The sequence below is a fragment of the Pristiophorus japonicus genome, chromosome 5 (genome assembly GCF_044704955.1).
Source record: "Pristiophorus japonicus isolate sPriJap1 chromosome 5, sPriJap1.hap1, whole genome shotgun sequence".
NCBI classification, from domain to species: Eukaryota; Metazoa; Chordata; class Chondrichthyes; family Pristiophoridae; genus Pristiophorus; species Pristiophorus japonicus.
Window position 1 is genome coordinate 127,886,593 of NC_091981.1, and position 26,114 is coordinate 127,912,706.

Genomic DNA, 26,114 nt, shown 5'->3' on the forward strand with positions numbered 1-26,114 from the left:
GAACTCGGGGGGGGAAAGGTCAGGAACTCGGGGGGGAAAAGGTCAGGAACTCGGGGGGGAAAAGGTCAGGAACTCGGGGGGGAAAAGGTCAGGAACTCGGGGGGGAAAAGGTCAGGAACTCGGGGGGGAAAAGGTCAGGAACTCGGGGGGGAAAAGGTCAGGAACTCGGGGGGGAAAAGGTCAGGAACTCGGGGGGGAAAAGGTCAGGAACTCGGGGGGGAAAAGGTCAGGAACTCGGGGGGGAAAAGGTCAGGAACTCGGGGGGGAAAAGGTCAGGAACTCGGGGGGGAAAAGGTCAGGAACTCGGGGGGGAAAAGGTCAGGAACTCGGGGGGGAAAAGGTCAGGAACTCGGGGGGGAAAAGGTCAGGAACTCGGGGGGGAAAAGGTCAGGAACTCGGGGGGGAAAAGGTCAGGAACTCGGGGGGGAAAAGGTCAGGAACTCGGGGGGGAAAAGGTCAGGAACTCGGGGGGGAAAAGGTCAGGAACTCGGGGGGGAAAAGGTCAGGAACTCGGGGGGGAAAAGGTCAGGAACTCGGGGGGGAAAAGGTCAGGAACTCGGGGGGGAAAAGGTCAGGAACTCGGGGGGGAAAAGGTCAGGAACTCGGGGGGGAAAAGGTCAGGAACTCGGGGGGGAAAAGGTCAGGAACTCGGGGGGGAAAAGGTCAGGAACTCGGGGGGGAAAAGGTCAGGAACTCGGGGGGGAAAAGGTCAGGAACTCGGGGGGGAAAAGGTCAGGAACTCGGGGGGGAAAAGGTCAGGAACTCGGGGGGGAAAAGGTCAGGAACTCGGGGGGGAAAAGGTCAGGAACTCGGGGGGGAAAAGGTCAGGAACTCGGGGGGGAAAAGGTCAGGAACTCGGGGGGGAAAAGGTCAGGAACTCGGGGGGGAAAAGGTCAGGAACTCGGGGGGGAAAAGGTCAGGAACTCGGGGGGGAAAAGGTCAGGAACTCGGGGGGGAAAAGGTCAGGAACTCGGGGGGGAAAAGGTCAGGAACTCGGGGGGGAAAAGGTCAGGAACTCGGGGGGGAAAAGGTCAGGAACTCGGGGGGGAAAAGGTCAGGAACTCGGGGGGGAAAAGGTCAGGAACTCGGGGGGGAAAAGGTCAGGAACTCGGGGGGGAAAAGGTCAGGAACTCGGGGGGGAAAAGGTCAGGAACTCGGGGGGGGAAAAGGTCAGGAACTCGGGGGGGAAAAGGTCAGGAACTCGGGGGGGAAAAGGTCAGGAACTCGGGGGGGAAAAGGTCAGGAACTCGGGGGGGAAAAGGTCAGGAACTCGGGGGGGAAAAGGTCAGGAACTCGGGGGGGAAAAGGTCAGGAACTCGGGGGGGAAAAGGTCAGGAACTCGGGGGGGAAAAGGTCAGGAACTCGGGGGGGAAAAGGTCAGGAACTCGGGGGGGAAAAGGTCAGGAACTCGGGGGGGAAAAGGTCAGGAACTCGGGGGGGAAAAGGTCAGGAACTCGGGGGGGAAAAGGTCAGGAACTCGGGGGGGAAAAGGTCAGGAACTCGGGGGGGAAAAGGTCAGGAACTCGGGGGGGAAAAGGTCAGGAACTCGGGGGGGAAAAGGTCAGGAACTCGGGGGGGAAAAGGTCAGGAACTCGGGGGGGAAAAGGTCAGGAACTCGGGGGGGAAAAGGTCAGGAACTCGGGGGGGAAAAGGTCAGGAACTCGGGGGGGAAAAGGTCAGGAACTCGGGGGGGAAAAGGTCAGGAACTCGGGGGGGAAAAGGTCAGGAACTCGGGGGGGAAAAGGTCAGGAACTCGGGGGGGAAAAGGTCAGGAACTCGGGGGGGAAAAGGTCAGGAACTCGGGGGGGAAAAGGTCAGGAACTCGGGGGGGAAAAGGTCAGGAACTCGGGGGGGAAAAGGTCAGGAACTCGGGGGGGAAAAGGTCAGGAACTCGGGGGGGAAAAGGTCAGGAACTCGGGGGGGAAAAGGTCAGGAACTCGGGGGGGAAAAGGTCAGGAACTCGGGGGGGAAAAGGTCAGGAACTCGGGGGGGAAAAGGTCAGGAACTCGGGGGGGAAAAGGTCAGGAACTCGGGGGGGAAAAGGTCAGGAACTCGGGGGGGGAAAAGGTCAGGAACTCGGGGGGGAAAAGGTCAGGAACTCGGGGGGGAAAAGGTCAGGAACTCGGGGGGGAAAAGGTCAGGAACTCGGGGGGGAAAAGGTCAGGAACTCGGGGGGGAAAAGGTCAGGAACTCGGGGGGGAAAAGGTCAGGAACTCGGGGGGGAAAAGGTCAGGAACTCGGGGGGGAAAAGGTCAGGAACTCGGGGGGGAAAAGGTCAGGAACTCGGGGGGGAAAAGGTCAGGAACTCGGGGGGGAAAAGGTCAGGAACTCGGGGGGGAAAAGGTCAGGAACTCGGGGGGGAAAAGGTCAGGAACTCGGGGGGGAAAAGGTCAGGAACTCGGGGGGGAAAAGGTCAGGAACTCGGGGGGGAAAAGGTCAGGAACTCGGGGGGGAAAAGGTCAGGAACTCGGGGGGGAAAAGGTCAGGAACTCGGGGGGGAAAAGGTCAGGAACTCGGGGGGGAAAGGTCAGGAACTCGGGGGGGAAAAGGTCAGGAACTCGGGGGGGAAAAGGTCAGGAACTCGGGGGGGAAAAGGTCAGGAACTCGGGGGGGGAAAGGTCAGGAACTCGGGGGGGGAAAGGTCAGGAACTCGGGGGGGGAAAGGTCAGGAACTCGGGGGGGAAAGGTCAGGAACTCGGGGGGGAAAGGTCAGGAACTTGGGGGGGGAAAGGTCAGGAACTCGTGGGGGGGGGGGGGAAAGGTCAGGAACTCGGGGGGGGGGGAAAGGTCAGGAACTCGGGGGGGAAAAGGTCAGGAACTCGGGGGGGAAAAGGTCAGGAACTCGGGGGGGAAAGGTCAGGAACTCGGGGGGGAAAGGTCAGGAACTCGGGGGGGAAAGGTCAGGAACTTGGGGGGGAAAAGGTCAGGAACTCGGGGGGGGGGGGAAAGGTCAGGAACTCGGGGGGGGGGGGAAAGGTCAGGAACTCGGGGGGGGGGGAAAGTCAGGAACTCGGGGGGGGAAAGGTCAGGAACTCGGGGGGGGAAAGGTCAGGAACTCGGGGGGGGGGGGGGAAGGTCAGGAACTCGGGGGGGTGGGAAAGGTCAGGAACTCGGGTGGGAAAAGGTCAGGAACTCGAGGGGGGAAAAGGTCAGGAACTCGGGGGGGAAAAGGTCAGGAACTCGGGGGGGAAAAGGTCAGGAACTCGGGGGGGGAAAGGTCAGGAACTCGGGGGGGAAAGGTCAGGAACTCGGGGGGGAAAGGTCAGGAACTTGGGGGGGAAAGGTCAGGAACTCGTGGGGGGGGGGGAAAAGGTCAGGAACTCGGGGGGGGGGAAAGGTCAGGAACTCGGGGGGGAAAAGGTCAGGAACTCGGGGGGGAAAAGGTCAGGAACTCGGGGGGGAAAGGTCAGGAACTCGGGGGGGAAAGGTCAGGAACTTGGGGGGGAAAAGGTCAGGAACTCGGGGGGGGGGGGAAAGGTCAGGAACTCGGGGGGGGGGGGAAAGGTCAGGAACTCGGGGGGGGGGGAAAGTCAGGAACTCGGGGGGGGGAAAGGTCAGGAACTCGGGGGGGGAAAGGTCAGGAACTCGGGGGGGGGGGGGAAGGTCAGGAACTCGGGGGGGTGGGAAAGGTCAGGAACTCGGGTGGGAAAAGGTCAGGAACTCGAGGGGGGGGGAAGGTCAGGACTCGGAGGGGAAAAGGTCAGGAACTCGGGGGGGGGAAAGGTCAGGAACTCGGGTGGGAAAGGTCAGGAACTCGGGGGGGAAAGGTCAGGAACTCGAGGGGGGGAAGGTCAGGAACTCGAGGGGGGGGGGAAAAGGTCAGGAACTCGAGGGGGGGGGGAAAGGTCAGGAACTCGGGGGAAAAAGGTCAGGAACTCGGGGAGGGAAAGGTCAGGAACTCGGGTGGGGGGAAAGGTCAGGTACGCGAGGGGGGGGAAAGGTCAGGAACTCAGAGGGGGGAAAGGTCAGGAACTCGTTGAAAAAAGGTCAGGAACCTGGGGGGAAAAGGTCAGGAACCCGGGGGGAAAAAGGTCAGGAACGCGGGGGCGGGGGGGGGGGGAGGTCAGGAACTCGGGGGCGGGGGGGAGGTCAGGAACTCGGGGGCGGGGGGGAGGTCTGGAACTCGGGGGCGGGGGGGAGGTCAGGAACTCGGGGGGCGGGGGGGAGGTCAGGAACTCGGGGGGCGGGGGGGAGGTCAGGAACTCGGGGGCGGGGGGGGGCGATAGATGATGAGGAACCCAGGGGAAAAAAAGTCAGGAACTCGCGGGAAAAAGGTCAGGAACTCGGCGGGGTTGGGGGTGGGGGGGGCGGTAAGAGTCAGGAACTCGGCGGGGGGGGAAGAGAATGTTCAGGAACTCGGGGCGGGGGGGTAAAGGTCAGGAACCCGGGGGGCCAGGTCACGACCTCTGAGACGAGAAAGGTCACGAACACAGGGGGGTTGCGGGGAAAGAAGGCCAGGAACTCGGGGGGTGGGGAAAACGTCAATAATGCGGGGATGTTAGAGCACGGAGAGAACATTGGGGATGGGGAAGAACATGATCTCGGTCTAAAGGGCGGAGGCGAGGGAATGAGAGCAAGAATGTGATCCAGATGGGATGATGGATTACGGTCTTCCCCTGTCTGTTAGACGTGGATCACGTTCTTCCAACCAGATGAATTAGTGAATCACTTCTCACAAATGGAGAAGGTGAATGGCCTCTTCCCAGTGTGAACTTGCTGGCATGTCAGAAGGTTAGATACACACACGGAACCCACATATGTGCACCCCCCCCGCACACACACACATGCAGCATCACATCTAACCACCGGCCCTTGACATTCAATGGTACTACCATCAAATTTCATGGGGGGGGGGGGGGGGGCGGGGGGAGGCAGGTGGTCACCATTGACCAGAAACTTAACTGGACCAGCCACATAAATACTGTGGCTACACTAGCTGGTCAGAAGCTGGATGTTCTGTGGCGAGTGACTCACTTTCTGACTCCCCAAAGCCTTTCCACCATCTACAATGCACAAGTCAAGATTGTGATGGAATACTCTCCACTTGCCTGAATGAGTGCAAATCCAACACTCAAAGAAGCTCGACACCAAAGCAGCCCACTTGATTGGCAACCCATCCACCATCTTAAACATTCACTCCCTCCAACACCGACGCACCATTGCATGCAGTGTCCCATCTATAAGATGCACTGCAACATCTCGCCACGACTTCTTCTGCAGCACATCCCAAACCTCGAAGGACAAGGGCAGCAGGTGCATGGGAACAGTATCATCTCCAAGTTCCCTTCCAAGTCACACACATTCCTTCATCATCGCTGGGACAAAATTCTGGAACTCCCTCCCTACCTTCACCACACGGACTGCAGCGGTTCAAGGCTGCAGCTCACCACCACCTTCTTAAGAGTAATTAGGGATGGGCAATAAATGCTGGCCTTGCCAGGGATGCACACCCCATGAACAAATAAAAGAAAACGCGTGCATCTCACACACACGCGCAACCCACGCACATGGTCCCTTCATTCTGAATTGAAGAATTTTATATCACTTCCAGAAGGAAATAAAAACATCAAACTCCAAAGAAATAACTAACCCACTAATTAGAGTGTAAAGTATTTTATTTTACCTGCCAAGGACAACTATAATTACAATTGCAGAACATTAGATAACAGAGGATCCTTACAAAGCTAACTACACTTCCACTTTCTGTAGGCTGCTTGACAAGACTGGATAAAATTATACATTGCTGACTGCTTTACAGTCGGCGGGATCAAACTACACAGTCCAGACAAACTGATGGCCGTGTTTTGTCCTCCAAGAGGACCAATTAGAAATCTGGTCCAACCCACTGGAGTTGCAAATAAAGAGAGGTAAATAGGACTAACTGGCTTGCTCTTCGAAAGAGCCGGCGTAGACTCGATGGGCCAAATGGCCTCCTTCTGTGCTATACTATTCTATGATTCTTGCATTATCAAGGAAAGAAAGACTTGCATTTGTACAACACCTTTCACGACCACCAGACGTTCCAAAGTGCTTTACAGCCAATGAAGTACTTAAAAAAAAATTTAGTCACTGTTGTAATGTAGGAAACGCAGCAGACAATTTGCGCACAGCTAGCTCCAGATAAACAGCAATGTGACCAGATAATCAGTTTTTGTTATGTTCACTGAGGGAAAAATATTGGCCAGAACACCAGGGATACTCCCCTGCTCTTCATCAAAATAGTGACATGGGATTTTTACGTCCACCTGAGAAAAGAGACAGGGGCCTTGGTTTAACGTCTCATCCGAAAGTTGGCACCTCTGACAGTGGAGCACTCCCTCACCATTGCACTAGAGTGTCGGCCTAGATTTTTGCACTCAAATCTCTGGAGTAAGACTTGAACCCACAAACCTCTGACTCAGAGGTGAAATTGCTAACCACTGAGCTACAGCTGACATTATGTTGCATTCTTCCTCAGTGTAAACTATACCAATGTTCACTCTTCTGATTTGGGGTATGCGGTCGATTCAGTTTCATGAAACTTTACAATGAAAAAGCCGGTCCTGGACTGAGTGGAACCGGCAGAGAACATAATATAAGACATTATTAGGAGCAGGAGTAGGCCATTCGGCCCCTCAAGCCTGCTCCGCCATTCAATAAGATCATGGCTGATCTACCTCAACTCCACTTTCCTACACTATCCCTATATCCTTTGATTCCCTTAATATCCAAAAATCTGTTGATCTCTGTCTTGTATATATTCAACGACTGAGCCCTCAGGGGTAGAGAATTCCAAAGATTCATCACCCTCTGAGTGAAGAAATTTCTCCTCATTTCAGTCCTGAATGGCCAACCCCTTATTCTGAGACTGTGATCCCTGGTTCTCGACTCCCCAGCCAGGGAAGACATCCTCCTTGCATCTACCCCGTCAAGCCCTGTAAGAATTTTGAATGTTTCAATGAAGATCACCTCTCAGTCTTCTAACCTCGAGGGAATATAGGCCTAGTCAATTCAATCTCTCCTCATAGGACAATCTCCCCCATCCCAGGAATCAGTCTGGTGAACCTTCATTGCACTCCCTCAATGGCAAGTATATCCTTCCTTAGGTAAGGAGAGCTAAACTGTACACAATATTCCAGGTGCGGTCTCATCAGGGCTCGATATAATTGCAGTAAAACGTCTTTACTCTTATACTCAAATCCTCTTGCAATAAAGGCCAACATACCATTTGCTTTCTTAATTGCTTGCTGTATCTGCATGATAACTTTCGGTGATTCGTGTACAAGGACACCCAGGTCCCTCTGAACATCAACACTTCCCGATCTCTCATCATTTAAAAAATACTCTGCTTTTCTATTTTTTCTACCAAAGTGGATAACTTCACATTTCTCCACATTATATTCCATTTGCCCACTCACATAGCCTGTCTATATCCCCTTGAAGTCTCTTTGCATCCTCCTCACAACTTACATTCCTACCGAACTTTGTATCAACAAGTTTGGATATATTACATCCCTCATTCAAATCATTGATGTAGATTGTGAATAGTTGGGGCCCAAGCACCAATGCTTGAGACACCCCACTAGTTACAGCCTGCCAACCTGAAAATGACCCGTTTATTCCTACTTTCTGATTTCTGTCCATTAACCAATCTTCAATCCATGCTAGTATATTACCCCCAATCCCATGAGTCTTAATTTTGTTTAAAAACCTCTTGTGTGGCATGTTATCAAATGCCTTCTGAAAATCAAAATACACTATATCCACTGGTTCCCCCTTATCTATTCTGCTAGTTACAAGTTCAAAAAACTCCTAACAGATTTGTCAAACATGATTTCCCTTTCATAAATCCGTGTTGACTCTGCCCAATCGTATTATTATTTTCTAAGTGCCCTGTTACCACATCCTTAATAATAGATTCTAACATTTTCCCTACTACTGATATCAGGCTAACTGGTCTGTAGTTCCCCATTCTCTCTCCATCCTTTCTTAAATAACAGGGTTACATTATCTACCTTCCAATCTGCAGGAACTTTTCTCGAATCTATGGAATTTTAGAAGACGACAACCAATGCATCCACTATCTCTATAGCCACCTCTTTCAAAACCCTGGGATGTAGGCCACCAGTTCCAGGGGATTTATCGGCTTTCAGTCCCATTAATTTCTCCAGTACTATTTTTTTACGAATACTAATCTCTTTCAGTTTCTCATTCTCGCTGGACCCCTGATACTCCATTTTTTCCAGGAGGTTTTTGTGTTTTCTTCCCTGAAGACAGACACAAAGTATTTGTTTAATTTCTCTGCCATTTCCTTACTCCCCATTATAATTTCTTCTGTCTCAGCCTGTAGGGGACCCACATTTATCGCTAATCTTTGCCTTTTTACATACCTGTAGAAGCTTTTGCTTTAGGTGCACGAGAACGTTGAGCTATACTCCGCAGTTTGGTATCATCTGCAAATTTTGATACTGGGTTACCTGTTCCCAAATCCAAATAATTAATGAAAATTATGAATAACAGTGGTCCCAGCACTGATCTCCTTTTAGAACACTGCTTTCTACCTTCCTTCCTTCCTGAATAACTACCCCTACACTCTGCTTTATATTTTTCAGCAAACATTTGCTATCCATTCAGCTATGTGTTCCCTGACTCCACATGCCCTTACCCTTGTCATGAGCTTAAAGTGTGGAACCTTATCAAAGGCCTTTTGAAAATTCAAGTATATGACATCTACAACATTACTCTTTTCTATTCTTTCCGTACCTCTTCAAATAATTCTATCAAGTTCATTAAGCATGACTAGCCTTTTGGAATCCATGCAGACTATTATTTATTATATTTTCTGTCTCTAGATGCTCTTCGAGCACTTAATTTAGTATAGATGCCAGTATCTTTCCTACCACTGACGTTAAGTTCCCAGGTTTTGTTCTATCTCCTGTTTTGTATACAAGAACAATATCAACAATAATCCAGAGAACACAAGTTCAAATCCCACTATGCCAGTTTGAGAATTTTAATTCAGTTTAAAAATAAAATCTGGAAATAAAAAGCTGATAAGTAACTGTCATATTGTTGTAAAACATGAAACTGTCAGATTGTTGTAAAAACTCAACTGGTTCACTAATATCCTTTAGGGAAGGAAGCCTGCCATCTTTACTCTGGCCTATACGTGACTCTAGTCCCACACCACTTTGGATGATTCTTAATTGACTCCTGAAGTGTCCTAGCAAGCCAGATGGTGTGGAGTCACAGGTGGGCTAGACTTTGTAAAGACAGCAGGTTTCCTTCCCTAAAGGACATTAGTGAACCAGTTGGATTTTTATGATAACCTGACAGCTTCATGGCCACTTTTACAGATACTAGCTTTATTTCCAGATTTACTAAACTGAATTCAAATTCTCAAACTCACATTCCCTGGGTTATTCAGACCTCTGGATTACTAGGCCAGTAACATAATCATTAGACTGCCATACCCACTCCTAAACACATAGAAAGCAAGTGTAAATGAAGAACAAATGCAGATATAATTAAAAAATAAGTAAATAAGTCAAAGTGAAAACAGCACAAAATGAAGAATACATAGCCAAATGAAAATAAAGCAAGAAAAAAATATGAAAATGAAAATCATGAAAGTGTTTAGTGGTTACGGCACAGCTTTTTTTTATCATAGTGTCTCTGGAGCATGCAGCTATTACTTTGACTGGGCACCCAGGAAAGGTCTTATGCAGGATTCAGCATAACAAATTTCCAGTAGTCACTGTTGAAATTAGTTATTTGTGCCTAACTGGCATGTTGAGAGATTTGATTGATGGCTAAAAGCACCCATTCGCCCAAAAGAGAAAGCAGGATAAATGGAAATTAAAATATATATAACAAAAACAAAAGTTCTAAAAATTACCTGTGCCTGCAAAAACAGAGTGTTTCTGGACCAACTAATTTGCAGTCAATGCCATTGGGTGATGACCAGCTGACAAACAATCGATTTCGTAATCGTATTGGCAACATTTCCTTCTTGTACCTCTCGTACTCCTCTGGCGTAAAGAGGGTGCCGCCATCATCCTCACCAACAATCCTATGATCAACAATAACAAAATTAAAGCTATAGTCACCAGTTCAATTCGTGAACAAAAAACAGAATACAGATTCAAAGATTATGGCCTGGAAATCCCGGCCTCCCTGGGTCCGTACTGAGTGTCTACGGACCCGGGAAGGCATCAGAAAAGCCGGTTTTCAGTGCACAATGTGCATACGCTGAAAACTGTTTTTTCCGATCTGTCAAGCTGGAGCTTGACAGATCAAATGCATATCTGGAGTGAGGACATTTGCAAGGGCAAGACTGTGGGATTTACCTATATCTTGCCCAGCAAATAAGAACATAAAAAATTGGAGCAGGAGCAAGCCATTTGGCCCTCGAGTCTGCTTCGCCATTCAATACGATCATGGCTGAGCTGATCATGGACTCAGCTCCACTTCCCTGCCTGCTCCCCATAACTCTTTACTCCCTTATCGCTCAAAAAATCTGTCTATATCCGCCTTAAATATATTCAATGGCCCAGCCTCCACAGCTCTCTGAGGCAGAGAATTCCATAGATTTACAACCCTCAGAGAAGAAATTCCGTCTCATCTCAGTTTTAAATGGGCGGCCCTTTATTCTAAGACTATATCTCCTAGTTTTAGTTTCCCCTATGAGTGGAAATATCCTCTCTGCATCCACCTTGTCAAGCCCCCTCATTATCTTGTAAGTTTTAATAAGATCACCTCTCATTCTTCTGAACTCCAATGAGTATAGGCCCAACCTACTCAACCTATCTTCATAAGTCAAAGCCCTCATCTCCGGAATCTACCTAGTGAACCTTCTCTGAACAGCCTCCAATGCAAGTATATCCTTTCTAAAATACGGAGACCAAAACTGTACGCAGTACTCCAGGTGTGGCCTCACCAATATCCTGCACAATTGTAGCAGGACTTCTCTGTTTTTATACTCTATCCCCCTTGCAATAAAGGCCAACATTCCATTTGCCTTCCTGATTACTTGCTGTACCTGCATATTAACTTTTTGTGTTTCATGCACAAGGACCCCCAGGTCCCTCTGTACTGCAGCACTTTGCAATTTTTCTCCATTTAAATTATAATTTGCTTTTCTATTATTTCTGCCAAAGTGGATAACCTCACATTTTCCAACGTTATAATCCATCTGCCAAATTTTTGCCCGCTCACTTAGCCTGTCTATGTCCCTTTGCAGATTTTTTGTGTCCTCCTCGCAATTTGCTTTTTCACCCATCTTTGTATCATCAGCAAACTTGGCTACATTACACTCGGTCCCTTCATCCAAGTCATTAATATAGATTGTAAATAGTTGAGGACCTAGCACCGATCCCTGCGGCACCCTACAAGTCACTGTTTGTCAACCGGAAAATTACCCATTTATCCCAACTCTCTCTTTTCTGTTAGCCAATCCTCAATCCATGTTTATATATATGTCCTCAAAACCCTTGCGCTTGATAAAAGCAACCGCATATCCTACTTTTACGGACGTAAGAGTTTTAAAACATACAAAAATATAATTACATTAAATTTTTAGAAACACATTTTGTTGTTTAAAAAAAACCCTGCCCACTAAGGCAAGTTTATTTTTAACCCTAATTACAAAACTTTTTTAAAAAATCAGAAAAAAAAAAAAATTTCCAAGGCATTTATTAACTTTAATTTCAATTAATTGTAATTATGTGAGGTGTGTTTTTTATTTTTTATTATGGTGTTTAGTGTGTGTTTTTCTTTCTCATTAATAGCAATGAGAACTCGCAGATATGGAGCTCTCATTGCTATGAATGAGAATGCTGTGGAATACTGTACCTGATTGGTTGTGTAGTCATACATGACTGCACCTTCTGCTTGGGAACGTGGAGGATGGGAGTGCACTTCGCAGGAATAGAAGGCCTCCTCAACGGCATCCCACGCTCCTCCGGGACCACCAGGTACATTCGGAGAGCTTTTTCAGGTCGGAGGTATCCGCCTGTGGGAAGCTTCTGGGCCTATGTCTTTATGCAAGTTGCAGAAAAAAGGCATTGGACCTTTTTGCAATATTCAAGAAAATGTATTTGTTTCAGGATTTATTGAAAAGATCAACTATATTTCTCTTCCTTTTATTATTTAGTTTTGCAAATTTCATTTAGTGTACCCACCCTGAAGGACTGCCACACTTTTTTTCAACTTTTGCTTATATTATGAAAAATTGATTACTCATGATACTGATTTATACACCCATCCTCCTAAGAAGGTTCTGTTGGGACTGGCTATGAATCTTATTACTTCATTAGTATAACTCCAGCAGTATTCCTCACAGGCTGAATAGTGGAGCTCAGGATAATCAAATAAGAAAAACTCCAGAATCTTCATCCAGCCCATATAGAAACATGGAAAATAGGTGCAGTAGGCCATTTGGCCCTTCGAGCCTGCACCACCATTCAATGAGATCATGGCTGATCACTCCTGCAGTGCCTCTTTCCTGCTTTCTCTCCATACTCCTTGATCCCTTTAGCCGTAAGGGCCATATCTAACTCCCTCTTAAATATATCCAATGAACTAGCATCAACAACTCTCTGCGGTAGGGAATTCCACACGTTAACAACTCTCTGAGTGAAGAAGTTTCTCCTCATCTCAGTCCTAAATGGCCTGCCCCTTATCCTAAGACTGTGTCCCCCGGTTCTGGACTTCCCCAACATCCGGAACATACTTCTAACCTATCCAGTCCCGTCAGAATCTTATATGTTTCTATGAGATCTCCTCTCATCCTTCTAAATTCATGTATAAAGGCCCAGTTGATCCAGTCTCTCCTCATATATCAATCCAGCCATCCCTGGAATCAGTCTGGTGAACCTTTGCTGCACTCCCTGAATAGCAAGAATGTCCTTCCTCAGATTAAGAGACCAAAACTGAACACAATATTCCAGGTGAGGCCTCACCAAGGCCCTGTACAACTGCAGTAAGACTTCCCTGCTCCTATACTCAAAACCCCGTGCTATGAAGGCCAACATACCATTTGCCTCCTTCACCGCCTGCTGTACCTGCATGCTAACTTTCAATGACTGATGAACCATGACACCCAGGTCTCGTTGCACCTCCCCTTTTCCTAATCTGCCGCCATTCAGATAATATTCTGCCTTCGTGTTTTTGCCCCCAAAGTGGATAACCTCACATTTATCCACAACTCTGGTCTGCTGCCCTCCAGATAATATGCTTGAAACCTCAGCTTCTCCCAAGCCCCACTTCAGACTGAGAACTATAATTACTCGTGAAATATTTGATCATCTATTGTCTATTGTATTTCCTGTAAAGGTTCACTGAACAATAACACAGAAATACATAATTACCACCCCCTGTTTATTGCTGTGTAAATCTATGACAGTGTACATTTGCAACACCAGATTTCTGATTGGTCCCTTTGGAGGACAAGACACATCCAATAGTTGGTCTGGAATATGTAATTTGATCATGCCTGCTGGAGAGTAAACAAGATCCCTGCAACGTGTCATTTGGTCCAGTCATTTTACAGGCAGGCTCCAGAGTTCTCAGTGCTAACACTACTGCTTTCTGAGAACTGACAGGGCTCACCCTCCCAGGTTAGGTGCATGCACAGTGCTCACACTGCTGAGTGAACACTAAAGGGAACATTGCTTGCAGTGTATTAGGATACATGCATCAGAGCTTTGGATGAGCTCATTTTCATTGAGGGTGGAAGATGGGAGGCTGACCAGAACATTGGAATAGTCAAGTTCGGCAAATGACACATAAATGTAATGTCATGCATGTTGTAGGACCAACACAGATTACGCTCTCATGTTGTTAAATTCATTTATTTATTGTCCATCCCTAGAGCCTTTGAGAGTGGTTGTGATCTGCCTTCTCGAACCACTTTGGTCTGGGAGAGGGGAGGAGGGGAAGGACAGGGAGAACGTGGTGAAGGTGTAAAGGAGAGGGTGAAAGAATGTTATCAAGGCCTGTAGGACGGCGGGAGAACGTGATCCATCTTCCCACCTGGATCACACTCTTGCTCTTATTCACCCCATTGCCCCAAGACCTGGATTACGTTCTTCTCTCCTCCCACTGTTCTCTCAGCGCCCCCCTCCCCCCACTGTTCTCACAGCAGCGCCGCCGCCGCCCCCCCCCCCCCCCCCGAGTTCCTGACTTTCTCCCCGCCTCCCCCCCACCCCCCCCGAGTTCCTGACTTTCTCCCCGCCTCCCCCCCACCCCCCCCGAGTTCCTGACATACTGCCGCCCCCCCACCCGAATTCCTGCCCTTTTCCACCCACCCAAGTTCCTGACTTTCTCCACCCCCGCCTCCAAGCCGAGTTCCTGACCTTTTCTGAGCTACTCTCTCCACTCTCCCCCCTCGCCGAGCTCCTCTTTCCCCTCTCCTCTCTCCGGTCTCCCCTCTCCGTGCTCCTCTCCCCACCCCTCGATCCCCTCTCCCTCCCCCATCCGACCCCCTAACCTTCTCCGCAGGGAGCCGAGGAAAGCCTGCCAGTGCTGGCCGCAGCTGCCACAACGTCGGGTGCACATGCGTGACTGGGTCAAGTGCGTATCCGCAGTACAAAGGGGCATGTGCAGAGGGACCAGAACACCGTGCAAATAATCACAGTGTAAATCTATTTGCACATGAATTATTTCATCAGAAGAAATCTATTTCCTTGATCCTTTTAGCCATTAATCTTTACTAAAGAAACTATCCCTCCTCATCCTTCTTGACTTGTATGCAGCCTTCGACATGGTTGTCCACTCTATCCTTCCCCAATGGCTTTCCATCGTCGTCCAGCTAGGTTGGACTGCACTTGTCTGGTTCCATTCTTATCTGTCTAATCACAGGCAGAGAATCACCTGCCATGGCTTCTCTTCCCATTCCGTTACCTCTGGTGTCCCCCAAGGATCTATCCTTGGCCCCCTCCTATTTCCCAGTAACATGCTGCCTCTTGGTGACATCACCTAAAAACACAGCGTCAGTTTCCACATGTACGCTGACGACACATAGCTCTATCTCACTTCTCTCGACCACTCCAATTTCTAAATTGTCAGACTGCTTGTCCGACATCCAGTACTGGATGAGCAGAAATTTTCTTCAATTAAACGTTGAGTAGAACAAAGATATTGTTTTCAGTCCCCGTCACTGACTCCATCCCTCTCCCCAATATCTATCTGAGGCTGAACCACCCTGTTCGCAACCTTGGTTAAGCACCGCCTCGATTTCAGAATCTCATCCTTGTTTTCAAATCCCTCCATGACCTCGCCCCTCCCTATCTCTAATCTCCTTCAGCCCCACAACCTCCCCCCCCCGGCCCCGCAACCAAGATATCTGTGTTCCTCTAATTCTGCCCTCTTGAGCATCCTTGATTATAATCGCTCAACCATTGGTGGCCGTGCCTTCTGTTGCCTTGGCCCTAAGCTCTGGAATTCCCTGCCTCTCTGCCTCTCTTTCCTCTTTTAAGAAGTTCTTAAAAACGACCTCTTTGACCAAGCTTTTGGTCACCTGCCCTAATTTTTCCTTATGTGGTTCGGTGTCAAATTTTATTGTCTTATAATACTCCTGTGAAGAGCCTTGGGATGTTTTACTACATTAAATACACTATATAAATACAAGTTGTTATTGTTGGTGTTGAAGAAACATTATTTTCACTGGAAAAAGTCCTCTCATCCAATTGGAAAAGGACAGACCATCTAGAGCAGAGTTAAATTTTCCATGCAGATGCAACTTCTGTCATATATGATTTGCAACCACTTGTAACTGGAACCACAAAAATTAACAGCATAGGAAGCCATTCACCCCATTCTGTGTGTTGGCTCTTTGGTGGAGCAATCCAAAAGTAATCCCACTGCTTTGTACTCTTCCTATAGCTTTTTGCTTCACAATGCTTGTGACGAAGCATTATGGCTCAGAAACTACATATGGCCACAAAACGGGCAATGTTTAGGTTGTGCCACCTCAAAATGGTCCCGGTATAACATGCCAAATTCATGATCAGTCCTCATTAACATGATTATAGTCTTGATTTCAGCACTCAAACTGCTGCTCATTGGCTTAACGTTCAACAGGTGGGCCAATAACAGATCTAGTCTAATTTCCAATAAAGTGTGGCATAGGCTTTATTCAGTCCTTAAAGGGGAAGTGCATTGATGTACAGCACATCATTGTCAAGCCACTCAGAATTGTAACTGCAAGGAGGTGGTACTGCAAAGCCATGGCGGAGCGTCCTTAAAGGGAGAGAGCCCACAGATTTTTCAACGGGGCTTTGGAAGCAATGGTTGTGGCCGTCGAAAGGAGGCAGCTGTTCTCTTCCCACACACTGGCAGGAAGCCCTCGCGACATTAGGCTGTGGCCGGAGATAGCCGCCTATGTCACGGCTAGCACTGTGGTGTCAAGGTCAGCCATCCAGTGTGGAAAATGTTAACAAATAAAACAGAAGGAACCCTGCACCTAAAGTGCCAAGACCAAAGTAATAAGCAATCAATAAGTAACAAATAAAAAAATAGAAGGAACCCTGCACCTAAAGCACCAAAATCAATCAGGAAATAACAAATAAAAAATAAAACTCCTACCTTAGGGAACGCAGCGGACCGCCGATGAGGGAGCAAGTTTAATGACCTCACACGGAAGGCCAAGGTGAGTGAAGGCTTCAGCAAATGCCATATGCAATATCTCCACCACAAGCCTCACACACAGCTCATTGCACCTCACCTCCAGCACTCATCGATCAACAACCTCTGCCAAGCACCATCAGACCTCACAATCATGGCTTCATTTCACCCTCACAAACTTACCACTGCTGCACCACTCAGCCACATCTCACATACTGACAGCTATTCAACTATGGCAGACACATCATCCAAACACATTGCACCACACTCACTCACATACATCCTTTTCTCTTGCAGGTCAAGGATGCACATAATCGGAGGGATCAGCGCCAGACAGGCGGGGGGCAAGTTGACAACCATGGCCTCAGCCAACTGGAGGAGAGAATGCTGGACACAATTGAGGAGAAGATCAGAGGCCGTGGCAACTGGCAAGGTTGAACCCCTTGGGGACAACGACGGTATGGTCATTCCTAATCTTTCTTCTCACATCCCACTTCCCCCTCATCCCACAATCTCTTCTCACGATCAAGCTGCTGATGTTGTATGCATGCATATCTTGCTTCCCTCACTCCCTCACCATAACCCCGGCTTTTGTGCTTTTCCACTTTCAAATAATCAACAACAAGCAGGCGAGCAGCCTGTCTCCATCCCAAGGCAATGCACAAGAGCAAGGAGCGAGAAGAAGACAGTGTAGTACTGTGCATACTTTAGAGGTTAGTGTAGAAGCAGGATCTGCACAGGGTGATGCACCGGACACAAGTGGGCTATAGCATGGCCAAGGGGAAAGGGTAGTTTGGGGGGCAGCTCCCCCGAGGGTGAGTTCACGCGCGGGGTTCTGCTGCACATGACTCAGATGAGGACCCCGACAGGGTGGCCTTCAGAAGAAGAGTGATGAGCATGCACACTGAATTGCTAGGTGCAATGGCAAGCCTGCCAGAGAGCCTTTTGGCAATGGCAAGGAGCATGGAAGAATCCACCTCCAACATTGCACGGATCGCTGCGCAGAACTTGGGAGTCCAAGATTTCCAGGCTAGAAATGATGGAAGCCTCCCAAAGAAACCATATCCACCCAGACACAATGCTGCGTGTGATAGGCGACGTCACGGCTGCCATTGCAGCACAAGCGGAAGCGACCCACTGTGCTGCAGCAGAAGCACAGACTGCTCTCATATAGTCTCAGCTTAGTACCATCCAATCTCAGACTGCTCTCAAGTGCAAGTAGTTGCTGATGATCCCTTTTAAATACCACTGCTGGAGCTTCCTTCCTGCTTGTCAATGCTTACTCAGCTCGTTGCACTTCAGGCATGCCAGTAAATCGAATGGCGAACTCCAAACTTGCTCTTCGAGAGTCAAGTGAGCATCGCACACTCACTGACGTCACGATCTGCATCGTTTCCATGATTTTAGTGATCGTTGATATCAGCAGTGTTGCCAGCCATCCAAAAATGGCGGCAGCCGTGCAACCCACCGCCAACTGGCGGAAGATCAGTGGCCGCCATTTTTTCCACTTGATTCTGACCCTAAACCCCCGAATTTCTAAGCCTATATGCTCCAACAGCCCTCTACAAAACACAATTTTTTCTTATTCTCAGGTGATGATTTAAAATTAATGAGGCCTTATCAATAACTCCCAAAACAACAGGATGTGCCTATTTACTTTTATCAAATAGGCTTCAAATCGACTTCAACCTCTAATACAAAAGCAAAATGCTGGAAATATTCAGCAGCACAAGCAGCATCTGTGGACAGAGAAACAGTTATGGGAAAGAGAGAAAAAAAAAAGATGAGAAAATAGGGGCAGGGGTTGTGGTCTGGTCAAACCACGGCAGCTGTTGATGATTCTGCCAATTCCATTTACACCCTATCTAGACTCATCTTTTATTTCTTAACTTGCCCCATTACCATTTCTTTTTGCCTTGCACCATCATCCCTTTTGTCTTTTAATCTATTCTGCCTTCCACCCTCTCAGATCTTCCCTTTTGTTCTTTTCTCCCCTCCTCCTTTCCCTGCCCCTACACTTGATTAAAAACCTGTTACACCTCTAACTTTCTCCAGTTCTGACGCAGGGTCATCGACCGAAAACGTTAACTCTGTTTCTCTCTCCAGAGATGCTGCCTGACCCGCTATGTGGGGGGGGGGGGGGGGGGGGGGGGGGGGGGGGGGGGGGGGGGGGGGGGGAGACGGGACCTTGAAACGGCCGCCGGGGAAGCGGGCCTCGATGTTTATTCACTTTAAAACCCTCAAAGGGGTGAGGCACGCTCATAGCCCCCACTCAGTCCCCTTCTCCTGAAGAAACCCTGGATCATGGTGGCGGCCGAGCCCGCTCGAGATGCTGCCGGCTTCGCGATTGGACCAGGACCGGAGCCTCACCTAAGGAGCGGCCAGCCATATTCACACCCCACCCCCACGCCCCTCCTACCCACACCCTCATGGGCCGTTACTAATGCCCGCAACTCGACTATCCTAATAAGGCCAGTGGACCAATGGGTCTGCCGCTGGCCTCACTGGACGTGGGCACTGTGCCAGGATTTTTTTAGTTGCGCTTGAGCTCTTCGAATTTTCTGAAAGCCTTTTTGCCTCCAAAGTGGATAACCTCACATTTATCCACATTATACTGCATCTGCCATGCATTTGCCCATTCACCCAACCTGTCCAAATCATCCTGCAGCCTCTTAGCATCCTCCTCACAGCTCACACCACCACCCAGCTTAGTGTCATCTGCAAACTTGCAGATATTACTCTCATCAATTCCTTCATCTTAATCATTAATGTATATTGTAAAGAGCTGGGGTCCCAGCACTGAGCCCTGCGGCACCCCACTAGTCACTGCCTGCCATTCTGAAAAGGACCCGTTTATCCCGACTCTCTGCTTCTTGTCTGCCAACCAGTTCTCCATCCACGTCAATACATTGCCCCCAATACCATGTGCTTTCACTTTGCACATCAATCTCTTGTGTGGGACCTTGTCAAAAACCTTTTGAAAGTCCAAATACACCACATGCATTGGTTCTCCCTTGTCCACTCTACCAGTTACATCCTCAAAAAATTCTAGAAAATTTGTCAAGCATGATTTCCATTTCATAAATCCATGCTGACCTTGGACCGATCCTGGCACTGTTTTCCAAATGCACTGCTATTTCATCTTTAATAATTGATTCCAACATTTTCCCCACTACTGATGTCAAGTTAACCCGTCTATAATTCCCCGTTTTCTCTCTCCCTCCTTTTTTAAAAAGTGGTGTTACATTAGCTATCCTCCAGTCCATAGGAACTGATCCAGAGTCGATAGAATGTTGGAAAATGATCACCAATGCATCCACTATTTCTAGGGCCACTTCCTTAAGTACTCTGGGATGCAGACTATTAGGCCCTGGAGATTTATCAGCCTTCAATCCCATCAACTTCCCGAACACAATTTCCTGACTAATAAGGATTTCCTTCAGTTCTTCCTTCTTGCTAAACTCTCGGTCCCCTAGTATTTCCAGAACATTATTTGTGTCTTCCTTCGTGAAGACAGAACCAAAGTATTTGTTCAATTGGTCTGCCATTTCTTTGTTCCCCATTATAAATTCACCTGATTCTGACTGCAAGGGACCTACATTTGTCTTCACTAATCTTTTTCTCTTCACATATCTATAGAAGCTTTTGCAGTCAGCTTTATGTTCCCAGCAAGCTTCCTCTCATATTCTATTTTCCCCCTCCTAATTAAACCCTTTGTCCTCTTCTGCTGAATTCTACATTTCTCCCAGTACTCAGGTTTGCTGCTTTTTCTGGCCAATTTATGTGCCTCTTCCTTGGATTTCACTATCCCTAATTTCCATTGTTAGCCACGGTTGAGCCACCTTCCCCGTTTTATTTTTACTCCAGACAGGGATGTACAGTTGTTGAAGTTCATCCATGTGATCTTTAAATGTTTGCCATTGCCTATCCACCGTCAACCCTTTAAGTATCATTTGCCAGTCTATTCTAGCCAATTCACGTCTCATACCATCGAAGTTACCTTTCCTTAAGTTCAGGACCCTAGTCTCTGAATTAACTGTGTCACTCTCCACCTTAATAAAGAATTCTACCATATTATGGTCACTCTTCCCCAAGGGGCCTTGCACAACAAGATTGCTAATTACGGTGTACAACAGACATGATTTTTACAGTGTGACAGCTGCAAGAAAAATGCAGGGAACAGCACCAACCCTTGTACATGGCCTTCTTTGACCTTACAAAGGCCTGTGACACTGTCAACCGCGAGGGACTGTGGAGCGACTTCCTCCAAGAGTTCGTCACCATCCTCCGCCTGCTCCACGACGACATGTAAGCTGTGATCCTGACCAATGGGATCCATTACAGACCCAATCCACATCCGGACCGGGGTCAAGCAGGGCTGCGTCATCGCGCCAACCCTCTTCTCAATCTTCCTCGCTGCAATGCTCCATCTCACACTCAATAAGCTCCCCATTGGAGTGGAACTAAACTACAGAAACAGTGGGAACCTGTTCAATCTTCGTCGTCTCCAGGCCCGATCCAAGTCTGTTCCAACCCGTCTTCGAACTACAGTACGCGGACGATGCTCGTGTCTGCGCACATTCAGGGGCTGAACCCCAAGTCATAGTCAACATTTTCACTGAGGCGTACGAAAGCATGGGCTTTACACTAAACATCTGGAAGACAAAGGTCCTCCACCAACCTGACCCCGCCACACAGCACTACCCCTCAGTCATCAAGATCCATGGCGCGGCCCTGGACAACGTGGACCACTTTCAATACTTCAGGAGCCGATTATCAGCAAACGGCAGATATCGACGACGAGATTCAACACCACCTCCAGTGCACCAGCACAGCCTTCGGCCGCCTGAGGAAAAGATTGTTTGAAGATCAGGCCCTCAAATCTGCCATCAAGCTCATGGTCTACAGGGCTGTAGTGATACCCGCCCTCCTGGATGGCTCAGAGACGTGGACCATATACAGTAGACACCTCAAATCGCTGGAGAAATACCACCAACGATGTCTCCTCAAGATCCTGCAAATCCTCTGGGAGTACAGATGCACCAACGTTAGTGTCCTCGACCAGGCCAACATCGAAGCACTGACCACACTTGACCAGCTCCGCTGGGCGGGCCGCATTGTTCGCATGCCTGACACAAGACTCCCAAAGCAAGCGCTCTACTCGGAACTCCCACACGGCAAGCGAGCCCAAGGTGAGCAGAGGAAACATTTCAAGGACACCCTCAAAGCCTCCTTGATAAAATGCAACATCCCCACCGACACCTGGGAATCCCTAGCCAAAGACCTCCCTAAGTGGAGGAAGTGCATCCGGGAGGGCACTGAGCAGCTCGAGTCTCATCGCTGAGAGCATGCAGAAACCAAGCGCAGGCAGCGGAAGGAGCCCAGTCCCCTTTCCTTCAACGACTGTCTGTCCCATATTGAACTGTTCAGTCACCTAAGAACTCACTTTTAAAGTGGAAGCAAGTCTTTCTCGATTTCGAAGGACTCCCTATGATAATGTGTTCAAGTCATTGTAGCGGAGCTTGACCCCAATGCAGGACCAGAACCAGTACCCGGACCTCCGCCCTCCTAAGTTTTTGCAGCTTAGCTACGCAGCTGACAAACCGACTGAAGTGGCTGGTGCTGGTGTTGGTGCTGTGCCGTAACCAAAGCTCTTGGTGAGCTCTGGAATCCAACTCAAACCCTAGGAGACAGAGAAACAAATGCATCTTATGCACAGTCTGTGGAGGAAACCTGCAGGCCTGGAGAGGGGAACAGCTGGAGGCCCACTGGAGTTGGGGGACTGGAGAGATACCTGTAGGTCTAGTGGGAGGAGAGATACCTGCAGATGCAGACTCTGGGAGAGGAGAGTTACCTGTAGGCTCAGGGAAAGGGGAGTCACCTGTAGGCTCCAGGAGTGAGTCGTCACCTGTAGGTTCAGGGAGAGGGGAGTCAACTTTAGGCTCAAGGAGAGGGAAGTCATCTTTAGGCTCAGGGAGGGGGAAGTCATCTTTAGGCTCAGGGAGAGGGGTGTCATCTGTCGATGATGAAAGGCGCTGCCAGATAGGGCTCCGGTTCGACTTCCAGCCGTTAATCGCCGTCACGCTTGGCCAGCCCGTTGTTGGCCAGCACTGGGCCAGGAGATGGGGATCTGCCGAGCATCTTCGTCCCAGAGCTGGACGAGAAAATCGTAAGAATGTGAACGCCGATCTGGAATCTAACCTGGCATCAAAGGTAAACGGCTGGTCGTGGATTGAGCTGTGACCGGGGGGGGGGGGGGGGGGGGGGGGGGTGGAATCTGAGCCCAGGGGCTAAATGGTGAGGGGAGTAACTGAGACTAATGATCAGTTTGGGGCTGTGGGATGGGTATCAAGATGGGTTTGGGAGGTGGTGTGGAGTGGTTTTGGGGTATGGAGTCACTGTTGGAGCAAAGTGAGAATTTCCCATGCTGCTGCACCAGAAACAGCTTCAGATTTGAATCCAACCAACCCCATCTCACCCCATTTTTATTTACATTGCAGTCAATGGGAGATGTAAAACGAGCTCCCGACTCACTATCACCCATTTTACACCATCGCACAAAGTCAAAAATCTACCCCATTGAACGAGAACTACCCTCTCGCAGCCCAGATTTGGCAGGGGATGTAGGTCCACTCTTTCTCTCTGTCCAGTACTTGGGGTTCTGTGGATAAGATTGGGAACCTGTTGCCTGGGGTTCATTGGCTATGGACTTTTACCAAAACAATTCAGTGACATCTCCGTACCCTAGTGCACACTGTGCATGGTGCCACTCCATGCTCCATTTGGTAATGCCAACCCTTGCAAATTAATCACAAGACACCGAATTTTGAATAAAAATTTACCCCAATTCGTGAAGGGTGGTGATAACGTTTTGTGAAGCATTTTCAGATGCAGTAATACAGTTTTTGTAAAGAGCTGTGACCTGTTGAGATTAAATAAAGCCACTAATGAGATTTATAAACCAATAAAACAACGTGATTTATTATCAAATCTCATAATTTTTAAGAGTTTGTCTCATGATTGATGAGAAGGTGGGTTTGGCATTACTGACTTCGGCCCCATCAGTCTGGGCTGAATCTGAACCCCAGTCCCAAACAGACCCCAGTCCCACAGAGGTACCCTATGCGCAAAGACAACCAGCAAACTACCCAGGTGGAGGCTTCACAGCAGAAACGTGTGTAAAATCCAGCGCAGGCCCTTTGTCAGGGCCCCGGCCGAGCCATCACCGCGGTAAAGTGGGCAGTCCTGCCCGCCCACCGACTCCGGCATCAATCAGGTATTCCAAGCTATTGGGCGACGCCCTCTAACCTCCGGTACTCCACATAAGAGTCAACGGCAGCGACCGCCTCCCTGTCCAGGCTGAGTCGCTCCATCGCTGCCTGCTGTTGCTGAGCGACGGATTCACCCGGCAGCCACTGCGCAAGGTGGACTGAAGCTGAAAGGAGCGTCTGCAAAATGCAATCAAAATACCGCATCGCATACACAGGGCAGCAGGAGCAGTGTTGCTTTACAATATATGCAGCAGGCCTATAGGAGCACTGTTGATGTATAATAAATACAGCACAGCTATAGAAGCAGTGTTAATATACAGCACAGCTACTGGAGCGGTACATACAGTATCACTGTGGAAGTGTTAATTTACAGTACAGTATATACAGCACTACCATAGGGGCAGTGTTAATACACAGTACATTATAGACAACACTGATGGAGGAGCAGTGTTTATTTACAGTACAGCTGTAGGGGAACTGATAATATATAGCATAACTCTAGAAGAAGTGGCATTATACAGTGTTATATATGCATGCTTGTATTGTATGATGTCTGTAACACTGAATGTACCTTTACACTACACACCTTACCTGTACACCAGAGGGTGCTGCTGCTGGAGAGCTAAGGGCAGGTAACCCAGTATAAAAGGAAGCTCACAGCTTGGTGTCCCGACTCGAGGAGTTGCAAATAAAGGACTACAGACTACACAGTTTAAGTACCATACCCTGCCTCGTGGAGTCATTACCAAAAGTGCCTACATGCACAACATACAGTACATTTGCAATGCCACAGGAGCAGTGTTAAGATACACCCTCGACCTCTCCTCTCTCCCTGTCCCACTCTCTCCAACCATATCCCACCCCCCCCCCCACTCCTACTCCCACTCCCACCATCTCCTCTCCCTTTACTCCCCCACTTCTCCTCACCCGCTCCTTTCCATCCCACTACCCTTCTCCTCTCTCCCTCTCCCACCCACGTCTCTCTCTTCCCCCCTTCCCACCACCTCCTCCCTTCCCCATCCTCTCCTCTCCCCATCCACTTTATTATCCCTAACCTTCTACTATCCCCCCCCGACCCTCTCCATTCCCCCACCCTCTCCTTTCACCCTCCCACCCTTTCCTTCACCCCATCTCCTCGTCCCCCCCTCTACCCTCTCCTTCCCCCCCCCCACCCTCCTTTCTACCCCCACCCTCTCCTTTCCCCCCATCCTCTCCATTCCCCGCCCCCCCCACTCTCCTCTTTTCCCACCACCCGCCTCCTCCACCATCTCCTCTCCCCACCCTCTCCTTTCTGACTCCTCTCCTTTCCCGTCCTCTCCTTTCCCCTCCTCTATTTCCTCCCACCACTCTCTCCATTCCACTCCACCCTCTCCTGCTCCCCTCTCCTTACCACCACCACCCTCTCCTCTCTCCCCCCGACCCTCTCCTTTCCGCCCCCTCTCATTTCCCCTCCTCTCCACTTCTGCATCACCCTATCCATTCCCCCTACCCTCGCATTCCCCCTCTCTCCTATCCCACCCACGCACTCCGTTCACCCCACACTCTACTCACCACCCCCCTCCCCGCACCCCCCTCCCCCCCGCAAACTCTCCTTTCCCACCATCCACCCTGTATAAGAAATAGGAACAGGAGTAGGCCATTTGGCCCCTCGAGCCTGCTCCACCATTCAATATGATCATGGCTGATCTGATCATGGACTCAGCTCCACTTCCCTGCCCGATCCCCATAACTCACTACTCCCTTATTGGTTAAGAAACTGTCTATCGCTGTCTTACATTTATTCAATGACCCAGCTTCCACAGCTCTCTGAGGCAGCGAATTCCACAGATTTATAATCTTCTTCTCATCTCAGTTTTAAATGGGAGGCCCCTTATTCTAAGATCATGCCCTCTAGTTCTAGTCTCCCCCATCAGTGGAAACATCCTCTCTGCATCCACCTTGTCAAGCCCCCTCATAATCTTATACATTTTGATAAGATCACCTCTCATTCTTCTTAATTCCCATGAATAGAGGCCTAACCTACTCAACCTTTCCTCATGAGTCAACCCCATCTCCGGAATCAACCGGGTGAACCTTCTCTGAATTGCCTCCAAAGCAAGTATATCCTTTCTTAAATATGGAAACCAAAACTGTATGCAGTATGGCCTCACCTCTCCTCCACCCCTCACCCTCTGCTTCCCACCCCCGCTCCCCCCTCTCCTTTTGCCCCAACCTCACCTTCCCCACCCGCCCCCCCAC

The 26,114-nt window shown here is 49.2% G+C and overlaps 1 protein-coding gene across 5 annotated transcripts in view; it reads right to left on the reverse strand.

Annotated features, from left to right (window-relative positions):
* fam221a (family with sequence similarity 221 member A) overlaps positions 1 to 24,006 on the reverse strand; it is a 136,446-nt gene extending 112,440 nt beyond the window's left edge. For 4 of the 5 annotated variants that reach the window (XM_070880943.1, XM_070880942.1, XM_070880946.1 and 1 more), the window contains exons 1-2: positions 23,914 to 24,006; positions 9,878 to 10,051 (exon numbers count right to left, since the gene is read on the reverse strand). In XM_070880943.1, the coding sequence (XP_070737044.1) occupies positions 9,878 to 10,051; positions 23,914 to 23,978 (239 nt within the window). In that variant the 5' untranslated portion in view covers positions 23,979 to 24,006. The other variant, XM_070880944.1, reaches the window with a different exon arrangement.
* Positions 24,007 to 26,114: the final 2,108 nt, after the last annotated feature.